At 37.7% G+C, this 21,081-nt stretch overlaps 1 protein-coding gene across 13 annotated transcripts in view; it reads left to right on the top strand.

Moving 5' to 3' along the window:
• MCTP1 (multiple C2 and transmembrane domain containing 1) overlaps positions 1–21,081 on the top strand; it is a 540,048-nt gene that overhangs the window by 273,169 nt on the left and 245,798 nt on the right. For all 13 annotated transcript variants that reach the window (XM_067031360.1, XM_067031359.1, XM_067031357.1 and 10 more), the window contains exons 3-5: positions 5,222–5,364; positions 14,293–14,372; positions 20,692–20,803. In XM_067031360.1, the coding sequence (XP_066887461.1) occupies positions 5,222–5,364; positions 14,293–14,372; positions 20,692–20,803 (335 nt within the window). The remainder of the gene's footprint in view (positions 1–5,221; positions 5,365–14,292; positions 14,373–20,691; positions 20,804–21,081) is intronic.

The raw sequence follows: 21,081 nt of genomic DNA, 5'->3' as shown, positions 1-21,081 counted from the left end.
TTTTATTATCACCATAAAAAAGATTGTAATGAGGGTCACAGTCCAGCCAATAACAACAAAGCACAGGTTGCTAGAAAATGCCTGAGAACGGCCAAGGGTTCAGTAGAGATACCTTAACTTTGAAGAGCAGAACCACAGGCCTCACAATAGTAATTTGATAAGTCGTTGTGCCATCTTGTGGTTGAATGCAATATTGCAACAAAACAGCACTGGCGCTTGAATTTAATTTTTGAGTCTTTTGAACCAACAAACTAAATCTCTTTTGTGTGTGTGTGTAATATATTTGTTAAAGGCTAACCACAAGTTAGTGGCTTGGATTTACTTGGAGTTTTATTATAATAAAATGACTTGAGTTCACTGGAAAATCTATTATAATAAAAGAACCTCCAAAACATGTGAAACTTCCTCATCTATGAAATATAGTAAGGTAGCATTTCCCAAAGAGAGATCAGGGATTATTAGTCCTGAAAAATACACTCAAGATAAATAGGCTCTGCGGTCAAAGACCTGTCATATCCCCTTGGAGAGTAAAAGTGCACATTGTCTTATTTAAAAGCTATAGAAAATTAATCTGTTTAATTTTGTATTAAACCAGCATTTTCCAAATATGCTTGACCACAGAATTCCTTTTTAAAAAACAAATAATACCTATTAATATTACCAGGTAATAAAGTGACTACCTTTCAACATAAAAGATTAGAGCATTAGGTACAAATCTTTTACTGAAACTAAATTAAAAGAATGATGTCTCCAGTTCTCTGTGTTGGAATCACAAGCTGAAGGTCTTGAACTTTAAATTAAGGACTCTCAGTCAACAAAGGTCCCTCAGTTACAGTAATAAGTAAACAATTAGAAATTCCTTAAAGAGTTTTGACTACTAAAAAAGTTACTAAAATTTAATAATAGCACCCAGAAGCCTCTGAATGATAGTTGGAAAGGGAGAAATGTAGCAGATTTTATTCTATGGAGTCAAAACACAGAGGGAAAAGTCAGATGACTGACTCACCATGTGTGTGCATCTGGAGCTGTTTTCCTGTACTTACGACTGAAATTTGCTGACATATGTACCATTTCCAATCCAGGTTATCCTGTGGCCAAAGCCGCACATTTACAATATATTTCACCATCATAATATCTTTTCAAAGTCCCTTAAAACAGCCTTTCTCTCTTTTTTATACCAATCCCTGAGATCTTTGTGCCTATCAAAGAGTCAAAAATCTGTCCCTAAACCTTAACTTAGCCCTTAGACCGACTCTTGTTATCTGGATTGTTATTTCTTCAGGCCATTGGATATTTACTGCCTCAAGGGACATCAAGGATGCGATACCAAGCATGAAAAATGTTGTTTGGAGGTGGCCTAATGTAATATTTAATTTCAAGTTCCAGCATCCTAAGCTGTGTGACTTTACTTACCTGTTCCACACTATATATTTGTATGTAATACCACTTGAGGGTATTCAATAAATGCCAACAGAACAAATGAAATATTGTTTCCTCAACCGTAACCTAGATAACACTACAACTCACCTCACAACCTCGTTGGGTGGTATGTTATATTTGACATAGTACGTGTTCAGTAAATGTTAACGAGAGTGATCTAGGTTCCTTTTTGTAATTTAAGTTCTGCCGTCAAGACCTAGTGGATCACCCAGCAGGATTCTAGGAACGAGTTGTCCCTAATTCTAAGGGGATTTTGACAGTTAGCAGAGACGGTGGTTGAGGAAAATGTTTCTGGTAAGGAGCAAGAAACAGATTGCTTCTGAAAAAGATTTACATTTGAGTGTATAGGCTTCTGTGCTAAATCATAAGTTATGTCAGTTGTTTGCATAATAGCTAAATTAAATAGTGTGAGATACTAATATAAATAACCGTTAAGAAACACAGTCCAACTTTCTTGAAGTCACTTTTCTTGTAAAAGGCTTATTCATACCTTTTTTGGACCAAAGAGATACAAGATTATTATACCTTGAAGGGAGTGAATGGTTTATGATGATGTGCCAGAGAGAGAATTAACTGGACTAGGCTCCAGATTTGAGTTCTAGTCCGACCTGGAGCAAACCACTTGACCTTTCCTACTTGTTTCATCTGTAAAAACGGAGGCAGTTGTTAGACTCACACAGGCCTTAGGGTGATTAAGACAGATAATAAGTGTGAGAGTTTTCTAAGTGAGAATAAGTTACTTGTCAATGTTGGCATTATTTGTAGTGTCTAAATGATTGTTCAACATCTTTACATAATAATTCTGTGATGGTGTTTTAGAGTTAAAAAAGGAAAATATGGATGTCCATGTTTCCTAAAAAGCTGAGTAGAAGGAACACTGGACTTGGCGTCTGAAGTGTAAATTTGCCTTTCATCCTGTTACTTGTTAGCTTCTTATGTGATTTGGTGGAAGTCACACTGAATCTCAGGTGGTTTTTCACCTGCAATATAGGTTGATAATATATGCTTTCACCAACTTCACAGAGTCACTTTGAGGATGTATTTAATAGTACTGTGTACACTGTGAACCCTAAGGTCATTCATTTACTCATCCATTGAACAAATCCTTACTGAGTACAGGCTCTGCCCCAGACACTGTGCCATGTGCTGGGGCAGAGTCCTGCCCTCGCGGGGGTTATAGCCAACGAGAAAATTCCTGCAGTAAACTGGTAGACATACAAATTAACCTATAAGTAGCATAATGATTAGTGCTACTAAGCAGCAGAGCAAATGTCAGGAGAAAGTGACAAAGAGACCTAATTCAGATTGGGATGGTTGAGGAAGGCATTCCTGAGCAAATTATATTTAAACTAAGACCTGGAAGATAAGAAGTGTCAGCCAGGCAAAAAGGGGAAGAGGGTGGGAAGGAGGGACTTTTCAAGCAGAGAGCCTGGCTGGAATATGTGAAGACTGGAAGCAGAGGAGAACTTCTTCTAGTAACAGGAAGGCTGGAACAGAGTAGGGGCCAAAAATGAAGGTGGAGAAACAGCATGTTCTGTATACCATGTTAGAGATTTTGGATTTTATTATAGGTGTAGTTGAAAGGTGTTGAGATGTGTTAAGCAAAGAAGGGGGAAGATTAAATTTGCAGGTTTAAAAGGTCAGTCTGGCTGCCATATAGAGAATTAATGCGGGAGGACACGGAAGCGTGGAGAGCCCAGTTAGGAGGCTATTATTATAGTTGCACAGCACAGAAATCATGGTAGCTGAACTAGAGTGGAGGAGAATTCATCGGACTTGGTGGTGTCCTGGATGGAGAAGGAGGTATGGAAAGTAATTTCCCTGCGTCTTGCTTGAGGAACTGTCAAATAATGGAGCCTTTAACGACCGGACAAAGCCGGAGGGAGGAGCAGGCTTAGCAGGAGAGAGGATCAAGGCCTCTGTTAACACTGGAATGTCTATTATGTATCCAAGTGGAGGTGACAAAAGTCAGCAAGAAGAGAGGTCTACCACCCACATCATTAAGTCATTAAGTCATTCAATTATTCACCCAATGTTTATTGAGGAACAATATGTCTAATTCTGTACTAAGTGCTGGAGGTTTAAAAAACAGTGATACAAATGGCTCTGATCTCATGGAGCATATTGTATTTTAGCAGCTGATAGTAGTTGCACAGATGATTTTAAAAATCAGAGACAAAACTGCATGACTGAGGAAATTCAGATGGGTACATGGATGTTAATGTCTCTCAAATTACATGCTGTAACACTTCCACTCGCCAGGATTCTCAGCCTGTAGCTGGGGATCAGGGCCTTAAAAAATAGCCATTTTAACTGTTAAACATTTTGGTTCCATTGACTCCCTTAAAGAATGCTTTGTAACCGTTTAGTATTAAGCCTACATTTACATTTAGAAACATTTTCTAAAGTTTGTCTTATTATAAAATCAAGGTGTCAAAATGGGAGTTTCACAAAACGAGAAGTCATTATTTTATTAAACCCAGGTCTAGTCATACAAAAACAAGGTCTTCAATTTTGAGAGAGCCCCCACATGATTAAATAAGAAAATCCATAATCTATAAGGCAATCCTTATATTTAGCATAGATATTTATGTGTCCTGGAGGTGAGTGGAGTATTGAGGAGGAATATAGTTAGCGAGTTTAAGTATATCAAGCTCATAATTTTAATACCGAACATTTATATGGTGCTTTACAATTTTCTGAGCCCCACTCATATTTTTCTTTAAATCATGTAGACCATAGTTATCAACTATAGTTTCAGGTTGGACAAAACAGAAAGAATTAAAATTTTATTCTAAGGGAGTCAGGTCATGTATAAAGAATTATTTTCTGAGGATGAAGATTGTCACACACTGGAATGATTTCCTTGGGGATGTTCCTGATTCACCTTTTCTAGGAATCCTTAATAACAACATAGAGTTATGAGGCCAAGATTGATGTTATTCATCGGTCAAAATGAGAAATGGTATAATATAAATGAATGTATATAGAGGCCCTTCCCTCTTGAAGTTGCAGGGGGGGGAAAAAGCACAGGCATTAGAGCCACACAGCCTTGGTTGGAATCTTCACTCCATCTCTTGCTAGCTGTGTACCCAAGAGCAACTTATTTGATGGCTCTTATTTCTTTTATCTTCATAGGGAGCTTGGGAGGTATTAATGGATAATATGAAATATCCAGATTATTCAACAATCATTTGTCCCCTTCCTCTTGATGCCTTCCTCTGAGGCATCCTTCCCTAGCATTCTAAAATTGAAACCTGTGAACAAAATACGGGACCAAGGATAAAATCGATACCTGTGAAGAAAATATGGGACCAAGGATAAAACTGAAGCTCAATTTAAGACTCACCTTTTCCAAAACCCATTAAACTAGGGTAAATTTTTAGCAATATATATGAGTCTAAAACTTGTTAAATCAGCCAAGATCCTGGATCATCTTTTTTATAGTTGACCAGATGAAATGTCAGATTAATCTCTATCATTTACAACATGAATTAAATTTATAAATGCAGCATGCAGCAGAGTTTTAAAATACCAGAACAGGGTTACAGTATTAAGATGCGAAGATATAACAATAATAATAATAATTATTATTATTATTATTTACTGTCACTTCAATATTTAAGGGAAAATTTAGGAAAAGGCACTTTATCCTTATTTTTCTCATGTGATAAGGTTTACTTAAATTTTATTCCTTTAAATATTTTCTAACGTTTAGATGAACTATTCTCTTCTGTAGAAAAGCATGATTAACATGGATCAATTTGTATCTCTTTAACAGGGACAAGTGATCCATACGTGAAGTTTAAAATTGGAGGAAAAGAAGTTTTTAGAAGTAAAATAATACACAAGAACCTCAATCCTGTGTGGGAGGAGAAAGCTTGCCTTCTTGTTGATCATCTTAAGGAGCCATTGTATATAAAGGTGAACCATTTATTTGTCTTTCCCTAATGTAATCTGATATAGAAATCCCCATTTAATGGTTTTTTATAATGTCTGTCTGTCTGATGAGATTTTTCACCAGAGATATATTCTGCTATGCGCAATTCTAATCTGTTGGTGATGTGATAGAAATGAGCTATAGGGGAAGGAGAGCTGGTGGGAGCATTTTTCTTCTGGACAGGTCTATTACCAGTTATATTTTGGAGAATTGTGAAGTCCATCTCCTCCTGCTTGGTTAACTGATTTAGTGCACTTTGGGAACGTATAAAAACAAGACTCCATATAATCTAGCATGAAGAGCTTACAAAGAACACACCCTTTCTGTTTAAAAATTATATCAGGGGAGACTTCCCTGGTGGCACAGCGGCTAAGAATCCACCTGCCAATGAAGGGGACATGGGTTTGAGCCCTGGTTCAGGAGGATCCCACATGCCACGGAGCAACTAAGCCTGTGTGCCACAGCTACTGAGCCTGTGCTCTAGAGCCCGCGAACCACAACTACTGAGCCTGCGTGCCACAACTACTGAAGCCCATGCGCCTACAGCCTGTGCTCCGCAACAAGAGAAGCCACCACAATGAGAAGCCCGCGCACCGCAACAAAGAGTAGCCTCTGCTCGCTGCAACTAGAGAAAGCCTGCGTGCAGCAATGGAGACCCAATGCAGCCATAAATAAATAAATAAATAATAAATAAATAAATAAATAAATTTTTTAGAAAGAATTATATCAGGGATCTACCATTCCTGGTTGCAAACAAAATGCTCTACTTGGAAGGTGAGGAGGGTAAACGTAATAGAGGGAGAAAAACTCCTGTCTCTGTTACATTACCAAAGATGGAGGGAAAAAAAGTATTTCCTTTCATTTGATGTAGTTAGAAAAAAAAAAAAGAAGAAGAAGAATTTATGGAGTTAACCTTAATTCCTGATTTTACTTTCAAACCTGACTTCCCTTTAATTCATATCTCTAGGTACTTATATTCTTTTTGACTCTTATGTTCTGACTATCTATGCAGTGACCAAACCTTTTTCTGCTTTTACCACATCACATGCCCCATCCTTTTCTCTAAATTGTCACAACTGGCACGTGAGCCCCAGAGGTCACTTGATCACTCTTTCATCAATCTCTGGGCATCCTTCTTCCCCACAAATCTTCATTTGCATTGCTTCCAGTTGTTTCTCTTTTCCACAGAAAGGAAAAAGTAATCAAGATGTTACTAAAATCATAGCAGGACCATTTATCAAATCGATGAAAAAGAGAACGACAAGTATGTAATTGATAAGTTTCTAGAAGTCATTATGGGGAGCATAGACATGTATTTGCTTAAGAAATGGTCTCAGATGGACAATGGCTAAAGGAAATCAGTTAAATAGAATTAGTGAGCTATCTTTTAGTGTTCAAAAATCATGACCCGAGAATTATTAATGTGAGAGTCTATATGGACAACCATCCTGCCACCAAAGGGAAGACCTCCACGGTCAGAGATGTTTCTCCCCTGCTCCTCATCTCTAGAGAGAAAGAAATGTCTACATGAGAAAAAAGGAAATACCTTCATAATAAAGAACTGGGATAAGGGGAAAAAAGGAATTTCAAAAAAGACAAGTAGGATTAAGGAAGCTTATTCCTAGGGAGGTTTAGGAGAAATACGTTAGAGCAGCTGCAACCATGAAGGAAACGGATAGGAAAGGAAAACAGTGTTAGTAAGGATAGCACTGGACCATTGAGATCTCATATAATGTCCCTTAAGAGAAAAATTATGGAAGAAAAGGATTAATTTCTAATTGTTTTTGCTGTGGATCTGTTTCTTTAATGGAATACTACTCTATGACAGAAGCTTGTGGATCTCCAGTCTTTAAAGTGGTTACAAATGAATGTGCCGGTGTTACCTTAGGTAATGGTTGGGCCCCTTGGCTATTCTTTAGTGTTCAAGAATGAAATTCATCTGTGCAGAAATCCAGATGTCAAATGTGTATTTCAAAAGGAATATCATAGTAGGCTCAAAAGCAAACAAAAACCTGAAGTACACAGAAAAAAATGGTGGCAAAAATTTTTGTTTTGGTCTAAGAGAGCAAGAATAGATACACATACATACTGAAAATGGAGACTAACACTGCCTACAGACCAAAGGCCTGGTTAATGACACACTGGGAACAAAGAAGTTAGGAGAGAAAACCCAAGGGTGGTTTTTGTTTTTGTTTTTTACCACTTTGAGTTTCCAAAGTACAACATTATGTAGCCACAACTTAACTTCCACCTTACAGAAGAAGATACATAGTGAATTGTAAAAGAGTTGATGCTTTTTTTTACATTTCTACATAATAAAAAATAAGTTAAACAGAAATCACACTGGCCTCTCAAATACTAGTACAAACATAAAATAACAAGACTTTATTTTTATGAATGCTTTATACTTTTTAATATGCTTTGATATTTTTCATTTGATTTTCATTTTCTGGACCATGCATAGGGCTTCTTTTGAAAAAAAAATTTCTAACTTTCACCTTTACTTTTCCCATGTTTTGTGTTATCTACTTTTTGCCTAATGTGGGACACACAAAGACCTAAATAATATACATTGGTGGAAATGATATTTTAAGTTACTAGAATTTCATGAAGATTGCATTATTTTCATTGTCTCTACATAGCTCTGTGTGATTGACTTTTATATGATGCCCACATCCTCTGTGATAGGAAATTAATCTTGCCTGAAAGATTTCTTAGGGACTAATTGATTCTGTAGTGACAGATAATATGAAAATGCATCCATGAACTAGATGATTAGAAAATATTGTCTTCAACCCTCCTCTCTATGGTTCAAGGAAAAAGAAGTCCACATACAAACTGTAATCTGATTTCTATCAGTGTAAAGATTACCAAGGAAGGGCTTCCCTGGTGGCACAGTGGTTGGGAATCCGCCTGCCGATGCAGGGGACACGGATTCGTGCCCCGGTCCGGGAAGATCCCACATGCTGCGGAGCAGCTGGGCCCGTGAGCCATGGCCGCTGAGCCTGCGCGTCCGGAGCCTGTGCTCTGCAACAGGAGAGGCCACAACAGTGAGAGGCCCGCGTACCACAAAAAAAAAAAAAAAAAAAAAAAAAAAAAAAAGATTACCAAGGAAAACAAAATTCAATTCTAAGCTAAGGTTATAAAATCACACTGAAGTTACAGTACTTGTAACATTTCTAGTAAAAACAAATTTTTAAAAATCTTGGTACTGTCATTTTTAAGTGCTACACAAAATAAAGAAATACACTTTCCAATTGGTTGGAATTCATATAGCTTTTAATTTGAATAAAAAGAGAATATTCCTTCAGTTATGAATAACTTCACAGTAAGGGTAGGTAAAAACAAGGCTGCAGGGATGGGTTTGAAACATATTTATTGTACGGTAGCAGTAGAATCTGGGAGTTAAATGCAGTGCTTCTAATTGAGATAAGAGCCCCTGGAGCCTGCTCTGTATCCACAGAGATGCTCCAGCACACATCTTAAATAAGAGAGTAAATTCAGCATCCATTTCAGTTGAATTAAATTCAAATTCTCCATTGTAATTTCACCGACACTCTTATTCCAGGTACATGCTGAGCACCCAGAATTATAGTGGAAAGAGGTAGAAGTAATCTAAAAGGAGGAATGTAAATTGTTGCTTGTTTGGTCTAATCATGAGCTAGAAGAGCTAAATTGAAAGTGCTCTTCTAATAGAAAGATTTTGATAACTAGAAAAACTATTATGTTTGGAGCCACAGTACTGATTCTAAGATTGTCATTTTAACAAACTTGATAGTTCCTTAAATAACTCACATCTATCCAAGCTTAAGATTTAAAATTGAAAAGGTACTTAAAACATGGGTCAAGCTAAGGACCATATAACTGTCTTGTCCAAAATTATTTCTCAGTAGGTTCTAAGGGTCCTAAAAAGAATGTCATATACCAACGACCCTCAACCCTGACTGTACATCAGTTTAAATATGCTCTGTGTCTGAAATCCATTACAAGATTTGAATCTGACCTCTTAGCCTGGGCATTTAGGGGCAAGTAACATAAATGTTTTAAGCTTTGGATTCCTTATCTGACAAATGGAAACTACTTTGTTCATTGAGTTGTATAAGAATGAAATTTAAAAATCTATATAGGGCTTCCCTGGTGGCACAGTGGTTGAGAGTCCGCCTGCCGATGCAGGGGACACGGGTTCGTTCCCCAGTCCAGGAAGATCCCACATGCCGCGGAACTGCTGGGCCCGTGAGCCATGGCCGCTGAGCCTGCACGTCCAGAGCCTGTGCTCCGCAACGGGAGAGGCCACAACAGTGAGAGGCCCGTGTACCACAAAATATAATAATAATAATAAAATAAAATTTAAAAAATCTCTATGATGTGTTTAACACAGTGCCTTATATATGGTAAATGTTGAATAAACATTAATTGTCATTAACTGTGCTTCTTATTGCAGTGGGAGTGGCTTTCCTAGTTCATCACTCTTCTATGTTCTGTATTTTCTGACACTTCACCTAGAGCAATGCTCCCTCTGACAGATAGTTTATAGAGCTTGGAATCAAATTGCATAGCAAACAATTTCATTAAGGAATGGATTCTGGTGTTTCCATTCTTCCCCTATTACTTATGCCTTTGCTGAGTAATAGGAATTGAGAACTAATGTAAACATCTAGCATTAGGACGGTAGAAAAGACTCTCCCCATGAGAATAAACAGAGTTTGAATGTTGACTCACCCATCTGGGCTGTCTATGCTGATCAATTCACTGGATTCACAGCTTTCCACTTCATATGTGTAGGGGAACCCCAGGTGTTCTCATGGACTATATGTCACTGTAGTCTCCCCAAGATTTTAATCCTTAGGCTGATACAATCAGAAGAGATTGCACAAGAGAAATTTCTCTAATTTTGGTGTAAATTTTATGTTGTAAAATACACTACTGCAGCCACTTGCAAATACCAATGTGTCAGTTGTACAAGATATGCCACTGAGCAGATGACTAAAGCTCCGAAGTGTAATTGATCAAGGAGAATATTTACTGCGGGAGTGCTGTGCTTTCTACAACAAATGTACTCCTGAAAGGTTGTAAGTAGATCAAATGACTATAAATTGATCATTTAAAAGGCATTAGAGGAGCTTATAACTTAAATAAATCCCCTGTGACTCTTCTAATTTAAGAATCTCTTTGTAGGGCTTCCCTGGTGGCACATTGGTTGAGAGTCCGCCTGCCAATGCAGAGAACGAGGGTTCGTGCCCCGGTCTGGGAAGATCCCACATGCCACGGAGCGGCCGGGCCCGTGAGCCATGGTCGCTGAGCCTGCGTGTCGAGAGAGGCCACAACAGTGAGAGGCCCGCATACTGCAAAAAAAAAAAAAAAAAAAAAATCCCTTTCTAAAGCAAAGGATTTATTTTTTTTTAATATCAACTTTTTACGTGTTAAGTTTGTTTAAATTGCAGTACACCTGTACTAGAGAAAAGAAAACAGTAACTGATTCAGGGCTTCTGTACATACTACTCCCTCCGCTTGGAGCTTTTTAACTGTTGTGTCAAGGACTGGGCAGAGCAATGCTGAGCTACGGTTTCTTTCAGCCCAGTGCATTCTCACCTCCTGGAGAGTCCAGTGGTCTGGGTCATCCTTCCAAGAGCAGACTTACCTGTTTATGCTCATTTACTCCAGTGAGCAATGCAATGATTTTCTATTTGAAAAGGTCAGAAACACAGCTCTAAACTCCATCCAGTAACCTTTTTTTCAATCTTTAAAGCTTTCCCTGATTTTTTTTTTTTCTTTTGCGGTACGCGGGCCTCTCACTGTTGTGGCCTCTCCCGTTGCGGAGCACAGGTTCCGGACGCGCAGGCTTAGCGGCCATGACTCACGGGCCTAGCCGCTCTGCGGCATGTGGGATCTTTCCGGACCGGGGCGCGAACCCGTGTCCCCTGCATCGGCAGGCAGACTCTCAACCACTGCGCCACAAGGGAAGGAAGCCCTGTAATTTTTTTCTTTTTGTACCCTGTTCTTTTCTTTACAGCAGTCATCAAAGTTTGTAATTCTATCACCTGTGCACTTCCTTGTTTAACATCTGCCTCCCTCACTAAACTATAAGCATTGACAATGTGAGATTTCCTCACCACAGTTTACTCAATACCTAGCACAGTGTCTGGCACATAATAAGCATTTAATCAATGTTGACCAAGGAAATAAATGAGTAAGAAGATGTTTAAATGGATGGGATTTAGCCAACTCCCATTCACTTAGAGTTCTTTGGAAATGGCCCCATCTGATGTAGCTTTGGGCTCTCTCTCCAGCTTCCTTCCTCTCTCCATCTTGCTCAGTCTGCTTCAGCCACACTGGCTGCTGGCTGATCCTTGAACGTGCTAATCACTTGCTGTTTCCTCCACCTGGTGTGCTCTTCCCATTCCAGTGTCACTCTAATGGCTTAATCTTACTCAACATTGTAGTCTCTACACAATCACACTTCCTCTGAGAGGCCTTCCTGGACTCCCAATCTAAAATATCAGCTCCAAATGTATATTCTCATTGAATGCTTATATCACTCAGCATCATGGTTTTTTTTTTACTTTTTTAAATTAGTTTTTATTGGAGTAGAGTTGCTTTACAATGTTGTGTTAGTTTCTGCTGTGCAGCAAAGTGAATCAGTTATATGTATACGTATATCCACTTTTTCTTAGATTTCTTTCCCATTTAGGTCACCACAGAGCATTGAGTAGAGTTCCCTGTGCTATACAGTATGGTCTCACTAGTTACCTATTTTATATATTGTAGTACATATATGTCAATCCCAATCTCCCATTCTTCCCACCGCCCCCTTCCCCCCCGTGGTAACCAGTAGTTTGTTATATGAAATTATAGAAAAACAAAGCAAATCCATGAAACAGAAAGCAGATTGGTGTTTGCCAAGGGCAGAGCAGGTGAGGAAGAATGTCGAAAAGGATCATGAGGGAACTTTGGGATTTATGGAATTGTCTTCCACCTTGACTGTCTCAGTGGTTGCATAGCCATAGACATTTGTCAAAACTCATTGAACTGTACCGTTAAAATGGATGTATGTCCACTCCTGGATATATATCCAAAGAAAATGAAAACACTAATTAGAAAAGACACATGTGCCCCAATGTTTACAGCAGCATTATTTATAATTGCCAAGGTATGGAAGCAACCTAGGTGTCCATCAGGAGATGGTTGGATAAAGAAGATATGGGGTGTGTGTGTGTGTGTGTGTGTGTGTGTGTGTGTGTGTGTGTGTGATGGAATACTACTCAGCCATAAAAAGGAATGAAGTTTTGCCATTTGCAACAACCAGATGGACTTAGAGGGTATTACGCTAAGTGAAATAAGTCAGTCAGAGAAAGACAAATTCTGTATGATGTCGCTTATATGTGGAATCTAAAAGATGTTGTATCTAAAAGATACAACAAACTAATAAATATAACAAGAAAGAAACAGACTTACAGATATAGAGAACAAACTAGTGATTACCAATAGGGAAAGGGAAGGGGAGACAGGCAAGATAGGAATAGGGGATTAAGAGGTACAAACTACTACGTATAAAATAAATCAGCTACAGGATATATTGTACAGCACAAGGAATATAGCCAATTTTTATAATAACTATAAATGGAATATAACCTTTAAAAATTGTGAATCACTGTACTGTACACCTAAAACTTACATAATATTGTACATCAACTATACCTGAATTTTAAAAAAATTTTAATTAATTAAAAAAAATAATAAAATATCAGCTCCCAACACATTCCCTTACACTTTTGTCTCCGTGGTGCTCCTCACTGAACTGTATATATCTATTTGGGTTTTTATGGACTCTCCCAGCTGTTCAATGTAGGGTCCAGAAGGTCAAGCACATTGCCTGTCTTGTTCATCATAGTATGAATACAAACCATGAAGGGCACAAAGAAGATAAATAGTTTTGACAGAAGAAAGAAATATATTCTTTTCTTTTTCTTTCTGTTTTGTTATTGTTAGTCACATTAATAATATGCCCTAATCATTGCTTGTGATAATAAAAATTTAATTTAACCTTAGAATAACTTCATGAAGTACTTTAATCATAATATCTTAATGTTTACTTATTTGTATGTTTAAAATGGCATTATCCTATAATATCAGAGAATATTTGATAACCTGAAAAATACAAGAAATTGGAGTCATATCTTCATCACCTACAGCCCAGTATGGAAGACATATTTGTTGAATTTCATACCAACACACTTTGCCTTTCAGTAATGCTAATAGACCATCTATAATGAGAGGAAAATATTCTAAGCCTGTGGTTCCCACATTTTTGAGGATTCACTACAATTGATTTGATTTTGTTATCACCTTCTTTGATGTTCTACTTTATACAAATCAGTAATTTTAATTATAAAATTAAATGTAATTTCCTTTTAATGTTTTGTGAGACCTTAGTATTTCAAAACACAAAAACAAATAAAAGGGCTTCCCTGGTGGCACAGTAGTTGAGAATCTGCCTGCTAATGCAGGGGACATGGGTTCGAGCCCTGGTCTTGGAAGATCCCACATGCCACGGAACACCTAGGCCCGTGAGCCAAAACTACTGAACCTGCGCGTCTGGAGCCTGTGCCCCGCAACAAGAGAGGCTGCAATAGTGAGAGGCCTGCACACTGCGATGAAGAGTGGTCCCCACTTGCCGCAACTAGAGGAAGCCCTCCCCTCGCACAGAAATGAAGACCTAATACAGCCAAAAAATAAATAAATAAACAAATGTGGGGTTTAAAAAATAAATAAATTAAATTAAATTAAAAAATAAATCTTAGGAGATTTTATTGATTTGGTGACATAGACAACCAGTATTTTATAATGAAGATGTTTTTCACTTAAAGCTTATATTGGAATTGTTTATAATAATGTCTGTGGTTTTGGCTTCATAGGTATTTGACTATGACTTTGGACTACAGGATGACTTTATGGGCTCAGCTTTTCTGGATCTCACACAATTGGAGTTAAACAGGTAACTTTTGAACTATTGTAAAATCACTACACCTTTTTATGAAACTGGGCCTGCGTAACAGAAAATGTCAACAGATCTGGGTTCTAGTCTCTGTTCTGTCATTTATGGTTGTGAGTCTTTGTGCTAGCCAGACTTTCTCAAGTATGACTTTCTCGCTTACCTGGTGGAAATAATACTTAGCATCTTCCCTCACTATCTCATTCGACAACAACTATTCAGCAGAAAAATTCTTTTTTTTTTTTTTTTTGGCCATGCCATGCAGAATGAGGGATCTTAGTTCCCCAACCAGGGATGGAACCCGTGCCCCGTGCAGTGGAAGCACGGAGTCCTAACCACTGGACCTGAACTGCCAGGGAAGTCCCCAGCAGAAAAATTCTTAAGACACTTTCTTTGTCCCCCAGACTGTGCTGAGCACCAGGAATCTAGATTAAGATACATTCCTTGCTCTTACATTGATGGTATGATTATAGTGGGGCATAAAGATGATGATACACGTTAATCATAATTATTAATTTAAGAATGAGGCCACCACATAGGAAATAAGATGAGTACACTATGCATCGAAAATAGCAGCACTCTTATCACTTAAGCCAAAGTAGAATCTAATTTTGCCATCATCAGTAATCCTAGGTTATGAGGAATAGCCTGAAAGTGGAGGCAGATTAGTTGTATTTACTCAGTTACATTAACTTATCATTGCTTGACTAGTTGTAAAGTAATGATTAGTTATAACTAAATTAATGTTATAAATATTAACCATTCCTTGCACCAAATTATGGGCTTTTTAAAAATGTATTTCAACATAGGAGATAAGAATTGATTAATACTACAGAAGAAAAAATAGGTTTTAAAAGGTCCAGCAGTGCTGGAATGGATTGCAAAGGAGGCTGCCAAGTCATCTTTGGTGGTTTGAAAGAGATGATTTAGATCAGGGGTCCCCAACCCCTGTTAGGAACCGGACTGCAGAGCAGGAAGGGAGTGGCAGGTGAGCAAGCGAAGCTTCATCTGTATTTTCAGCCGCTCCCCATCGCTCGCATTACGGCCTGACCTCCTGAGCTCCGCCTCCTGTCAGATCAGCAGCATTAGATTCTCATAGGAGCGCGAACCCTACTGTGAACTGCACATGTGAGGGATCAAGGTTGCATGGTTGCGTGCTCCTTATGAGAATCTAATGCCTGATGATCTGAGGTGGAGCTGCGGCAGTGATGCTAGCTCTGGCGAGCAGCTGCAAATACAGATTATCATTAGCAGAGAGGTTTGAGTGCACAGAGACAATAATAAATCCATTGCTTGCAGAGTCATGAAGTTGCTGTATAGCACAGGGAGATCAGGTGCTTTTTTAAAAAAATAAATAAATTTATTTATTTATTTATTTGTTTATTTTTGGCTGCATTGGGTCTTCATTGCTGTGTGCGGGCTCTCTCTAGTTGTGGCGAGTGGGGGCTACTCTTTGTGGCTGTGCACAGGCTTCTCATTGCGGTGGCTTCTCTTGTTGTGGAGCATGGGCTCTAGGTGCACAGTCTCCAGTAATTGTGGCACACGGGCTCTAGAGCACAGGCTCAGTAGTTGTGGTTCACGGGCTTAGTTGCTCTGTGGCATGTGGGATCTTCCCGGACCAGGGCTCAAACCTGTGTCCCTTGCATTGGCAGGCAGATTCTTAACAAGTACACCACCAAGGAAGCCCCCCAGCCCAGTGCTTTGTAACAACCTAGAGGGGTGGGATGGGGAGGGAGAGAGGGAGGCTCATGAGGGAGGGGATATAGGTATACATATAGCTGATTCACTTTGTTGTACAGCAGAAACTAACACAACATTGTAAAGCAATTATAATCCAATAAAGATGTAAAAAAAAAAAAAAAAAACCTATCAGTGAGTGGCAAGTGAAAACAAGCTCAGGGCTCCCACCGATTCTGCATTATGGTGAGTTGTATAATTGTTCCATTATATATTACAATGTAGTAATAATAGAAATAAAGTGCACAATAAATGTAATGCTCTTGAATCATCCTGAAACCATCCCCCATCCCCCAACCCCCCGTCTGTGGAAAAATTGTCTTCCATGAAACTGGTCCCTGGTGCCAAAAACGTTGGGGACCGCTGGTTTAGATGATCATGTTATATCATGTGGCAGTAATAGTGGAAAGCAGAGTAAAGGGTCAGATCACAACTTTATATTTTAAATATAGATGAAATATAAATAGTGGAACTCCTTATATGTTGTAGTCTGAGCACAGTGGCAGCTTATTGGTGGTCTTCCAATGGTCATCTGTGCCTCACACTGAACAAAAGAGAGGCCTTTTCTATACTTCCTATGTGTCCTTCATTCCAACCCAGAGCCTAGCAGGCCTGACCTCAGGGTGATTGCTTGCTCCCCACCTCACCATGGCTGAAGGAAGTCCTAGGTGGTGTTGTATGTGGTCCGTTACCATGAAACTGAGCTCCAGCTAGCCTGGGCTGTGCTGTTCTTCTCTAAAGGCCACGGTTATTTTCTCTGTAGATTCTGCATAAGGGTATGCAAATTACTAGGTTTAATCACAGAGCATAACTTTCTCTTTTTCTCTATTAAAGATAGATTACTGGTGAAAAATAATTTTAAATGGAAAAACATATGAGATGGGTAAAAAAACCAAAAGATTATGTATAAGCATTTGGTGTTTATTTTACCACATTACTTATGTATTTAGCTAACTATACCCTCCCCTCAAAACCACATAAACATCAAATTACCGCTTTTAAAAATCACATATTTGTGTATGCAATTACAGTCTATGTATAGAAATCAATATGGGAATTCCCTGGCAGCCCAGTGGTTAGGACTCCATACTTTCACTGCCAAGGACCTGGGTTCTGGGTTCAATCCCTGGTTGGGGAACTAAGATCCCATAAGCCATGCAGTGGGGCCGGAAAAAAAAAAAAGAAATCAGTACCCTCTGGATGTAGACAGATGGATAATAATAGTAGCCGTATAAATACTTATGCTACTATATAATGCATTAAGGTATTGCTTTTGAAAAAAATAATAAATAAGCATCATAAAGAATTACAAATGTTCTTAAATCTTTATCATGTAATCATTATAAAAATGTAATGAAGTTTTGGCTATTAATTTTTATATGTAATCATTTTTACAGGAAAATGAACCAAATCAAATTGTAACCCCATATAAATACATATGTGTGTATGTGTGTATATATATATGCATATGTGTGTGTATATTTATATATATACATATATACTATAATGCCTAATATGCATTTGTTAAAATAAAAGGAACAAGCTGTTATCATCAAACCACAATGATTAGTTATAACTAAATTAATATTGGAGCAATTTGCATCACAACTATTGTAACTTATGTATATTATAAGTTTGATAGGTTACTTATGTTTCAGTTAAAACCCCTGACATCAAAAAACTGTTCATATTTTTCATAACACCATTTCTTGAATTGGTAAATTAAGCATCATTTGAAAGAGTGTCCTAGTATTGTAAAATCTTAGCATTGAAAGGTACCTGTGGTTCCCCCAAATTATTTGGGGACCTTTATAAATGTATAGATTTCCAGACAAAACCCCCAAGCTACAGAACCAGAATCATTATGGATAGAGTTCAGGACTATGCACTTTTAAAAAGCTTCCCAGTTGATTCTTAGGTGCAGCCAGGATTGAAAGTTTTTATTTGGACCACTTTCCCCATCAAGCCCTCTCCCCAGTACTAGAATCCAACAGTATCATTTACTAAATGTTAAGCTCCATGAAGACAAGTATCTTATCTTTGGTCTTGACTGATGGTTTTTACCCAGAACCTAGTATCACATATGTTCAATTCATGTTTTGCGAATTAAATGAATAAATGATTGAACAAGCAAGGGAACATTCCTAATTTGCCAACACTTCAGGATTCAAGTGTGGTGCTGAATGTTCCACCGTCCCTTAGGCTTATGGAGGGCATGAACCCTTATTTGTTCAATATTAATTGAAATATGTAAACAAGATATTACCTACACATTATCAGTTGAATGTGTATTTTACATTATTTTCTAAAAGTTACTGTGGGTAATATTGAACAATTCATAATCTCTTCCTCAGAGATACTTATCTAATTCTGAAGCCTTCTAAGTATTGATCACCTCTTCTAAGTGCTGGTTTCCTTGCATTTCTGAATCTAAAATCTTAGGCATGGGTTTAAATAGCCAAAAATAGAAACATTATTTTAACTAGTAGAAGTTTTTCAAATAACTATACGTTGTTTTTAAAGTATATTTATAATGTATATCAGGCAATTTATATTTTATATTTTCCTCTTCTCCCACTTGTTTGCTTACTCTAAATCATACTTCTGATTAAGAAAAAAAATCTTAAAGAACTAAAAGGAAGGTAGTGGTCAGTAAAACACCTTCATTGAGTTGTTGGACTCAAATTTATAGAAAATAGCTGCTATTGCTCTCTGGGTATTTAGAGATCACAGAGAAGGGCCTTACAGTTTTCTTAATACTGCTGTACTTCCTTAGCCTTTCCAGCAACCCCACGGCCTTTCTAGAACCCCATGAAGAGCTGAAACTTAGGCAGTGAATCCAAGTATACCCAACTGGCCCATGATTTATTGGATAACTTAATACATTGATGTTATTTTAATAACAAAAATTGTACCAGGAAATTAAAGGAAGACAAAATTTCTTTTCTTCTTAAAAATATATAGTATATATAAGTCCATGCACTCTCACTTCGTCCCAGTTTACCCTTTCCCCTCCCTGTGTCCTCAAGTCCATTCTCTACGTCTGCATATTTATTCCTGTCCTGCTCCTAGGTTCTTCATAACCATTATTATTTTTTTAGATTCCATATATATGTGTTAGCATAAGGTATTTTTTTTTCTCTTTCTGACTTACTTCAATCTGTATGACAGACTGTAGGTCCATTCACCTCACTACAAATAACTCAATTTCAGTGCTTTGTGACCACCTAGAGGGGTGGGATAGGAAGGTGGGAGGGAGACGCAAGAGGGAGGGGATATGGGGATGTATGTATATGTATAGCTGATTCACTGTGTTATAAAGCAGAAACTAACACACCATTGTAAAGCAATTATACTCCAATAAAAATGTTAAAAATGTATATATAGTATATATTTTGGCTTGTTCATTTAATGACAGTTCAAAATCTTTTATATTTTATATATTTATTTTTTATTGAAGCATAGTTGACATACAGCATTGGTCTCAGGTATACAGTATTGTGGCTCTGGCAATTACAGAAATTAGAAAATGATCTCAATAAATCTAGTAACCATCTGTCACCAAAGTTATTACAACATTGTTGACTATATTCTCTATGCTGTACGTTATATCCCTGTGTATTTATTTTATGACTGGAAGTTTATGCCTCTTAATTCCCTTCACCTATATAGTCCATTCCCCCACTCCCCTCCCTTCTAGCAACAGTTTGTTCTGTGTATCCATGAGTCTGTTTCTGCTTTGTTTAGTTTTTTCATTTGTTTTGTTTTTTAGATTTGACATATAAGTGAAATCATATGCTATCTGTCTTAGTCTGGCTTATTTCACTTAGCATGATACCCTCCAGGTCCATCCATATTGTTGCAAATGGCAAGATTTCACTGTCTTTTTAGAGTAATATTCCTTTGTGTGTGTGTATGTGTATGTGTGTGTGTATATATATCTATACATATATAGATATATATACACACATAAATACCACATCTTTTTTATCCATTCATCTATCAATGGATACTTTGGTTGTTTCCATATCTTGGCTATTGTAAATAATGTTGCAATAGACATAGGGGTGCATGTATCTCTTCCAATTGCTGTTTTTGTTTTCTTTGGATAGATACCCAGGAGTAGAATTGCTGGATCATACGATAGTTCTATTTTTCGAGGCACCTCCGTATCATTTTCCATAGTGGCTGCACCAATTTAAATTCCCACTAACAGTGTACAGGTGTTCCTTTTTCTCCACAACCTCACGAACACTTATTATTTGTTGCTTTTTTGATAATCACCATTCTGACAGGTGTGAGGTGACATATTGTGGTTTTGATATGCATTTCCCTGATAATTAGTGATTTTGAGCATCTTTTTATGTGTCTGTTGGCCATCTGCATGTCTTTCTTGGAAACATGTTTATCCATTTTTAAATCAAATTGCCTGTTTTTTTGATATTGAGTTGTATGAGTTCTTTATGTATTTTGGGTATTAAAACCTTATTGGATATATCATTTGCAGCTATCTTTTCTCATTCAGTAGTTCGCCTTTTGTCGATGGTTTCCTTCATGCTCAAAATCTTAATATTTTATATCATAGGCCCACGGATGTGACTGTAACACTGAAAGATCCCCATTATCCTGACCATGACCTTGGAATCATTTTGCTCTCAGTCGTCCTTACCCCTAAGGAAGGAGAACACAGGGAAGTGGTAAGTTCCCCCTCAGCCTAGTTGTAGCTTTCTTGCTCTCACTTGTTTGAATGTCGTGAGCCTTCTCTGAACCCAGAGGTAATATTAAAGAGAAACAGCATAAGAAGATCTGGCCTGTTCTTTGTTTCTGTGGGTATCCTGGGTATCAGTAGTCAAGTTGTATTGTGTTTTTGAATTCAAATATCCTATTTTATTCTCCAGATCAGAACCTCTTATAAATAAGGGATACATTTGCATCTTTTATCATTATTTTATTTTCCAATTTCAGACTGTTATTT

This window comes from Kogia breviceps, chromosome 4 (genome assembly GCF_026419965.1).
Source record: "Kogia breviceps isolate mKogBre1 chromosome 4, mKogBre1 haplotype 1, whole genome shotgun sequence".
NCBI lineage: Eukaryota > Metazoa > Chordata > Mammalia > Artiodactyla > Physeteridae > Kogia > Kogia breviceps.
Note: the sequence above shows the minus strand (reverse complement) of the source record. Positions and strands in the feature narration are given on the sequence as shown.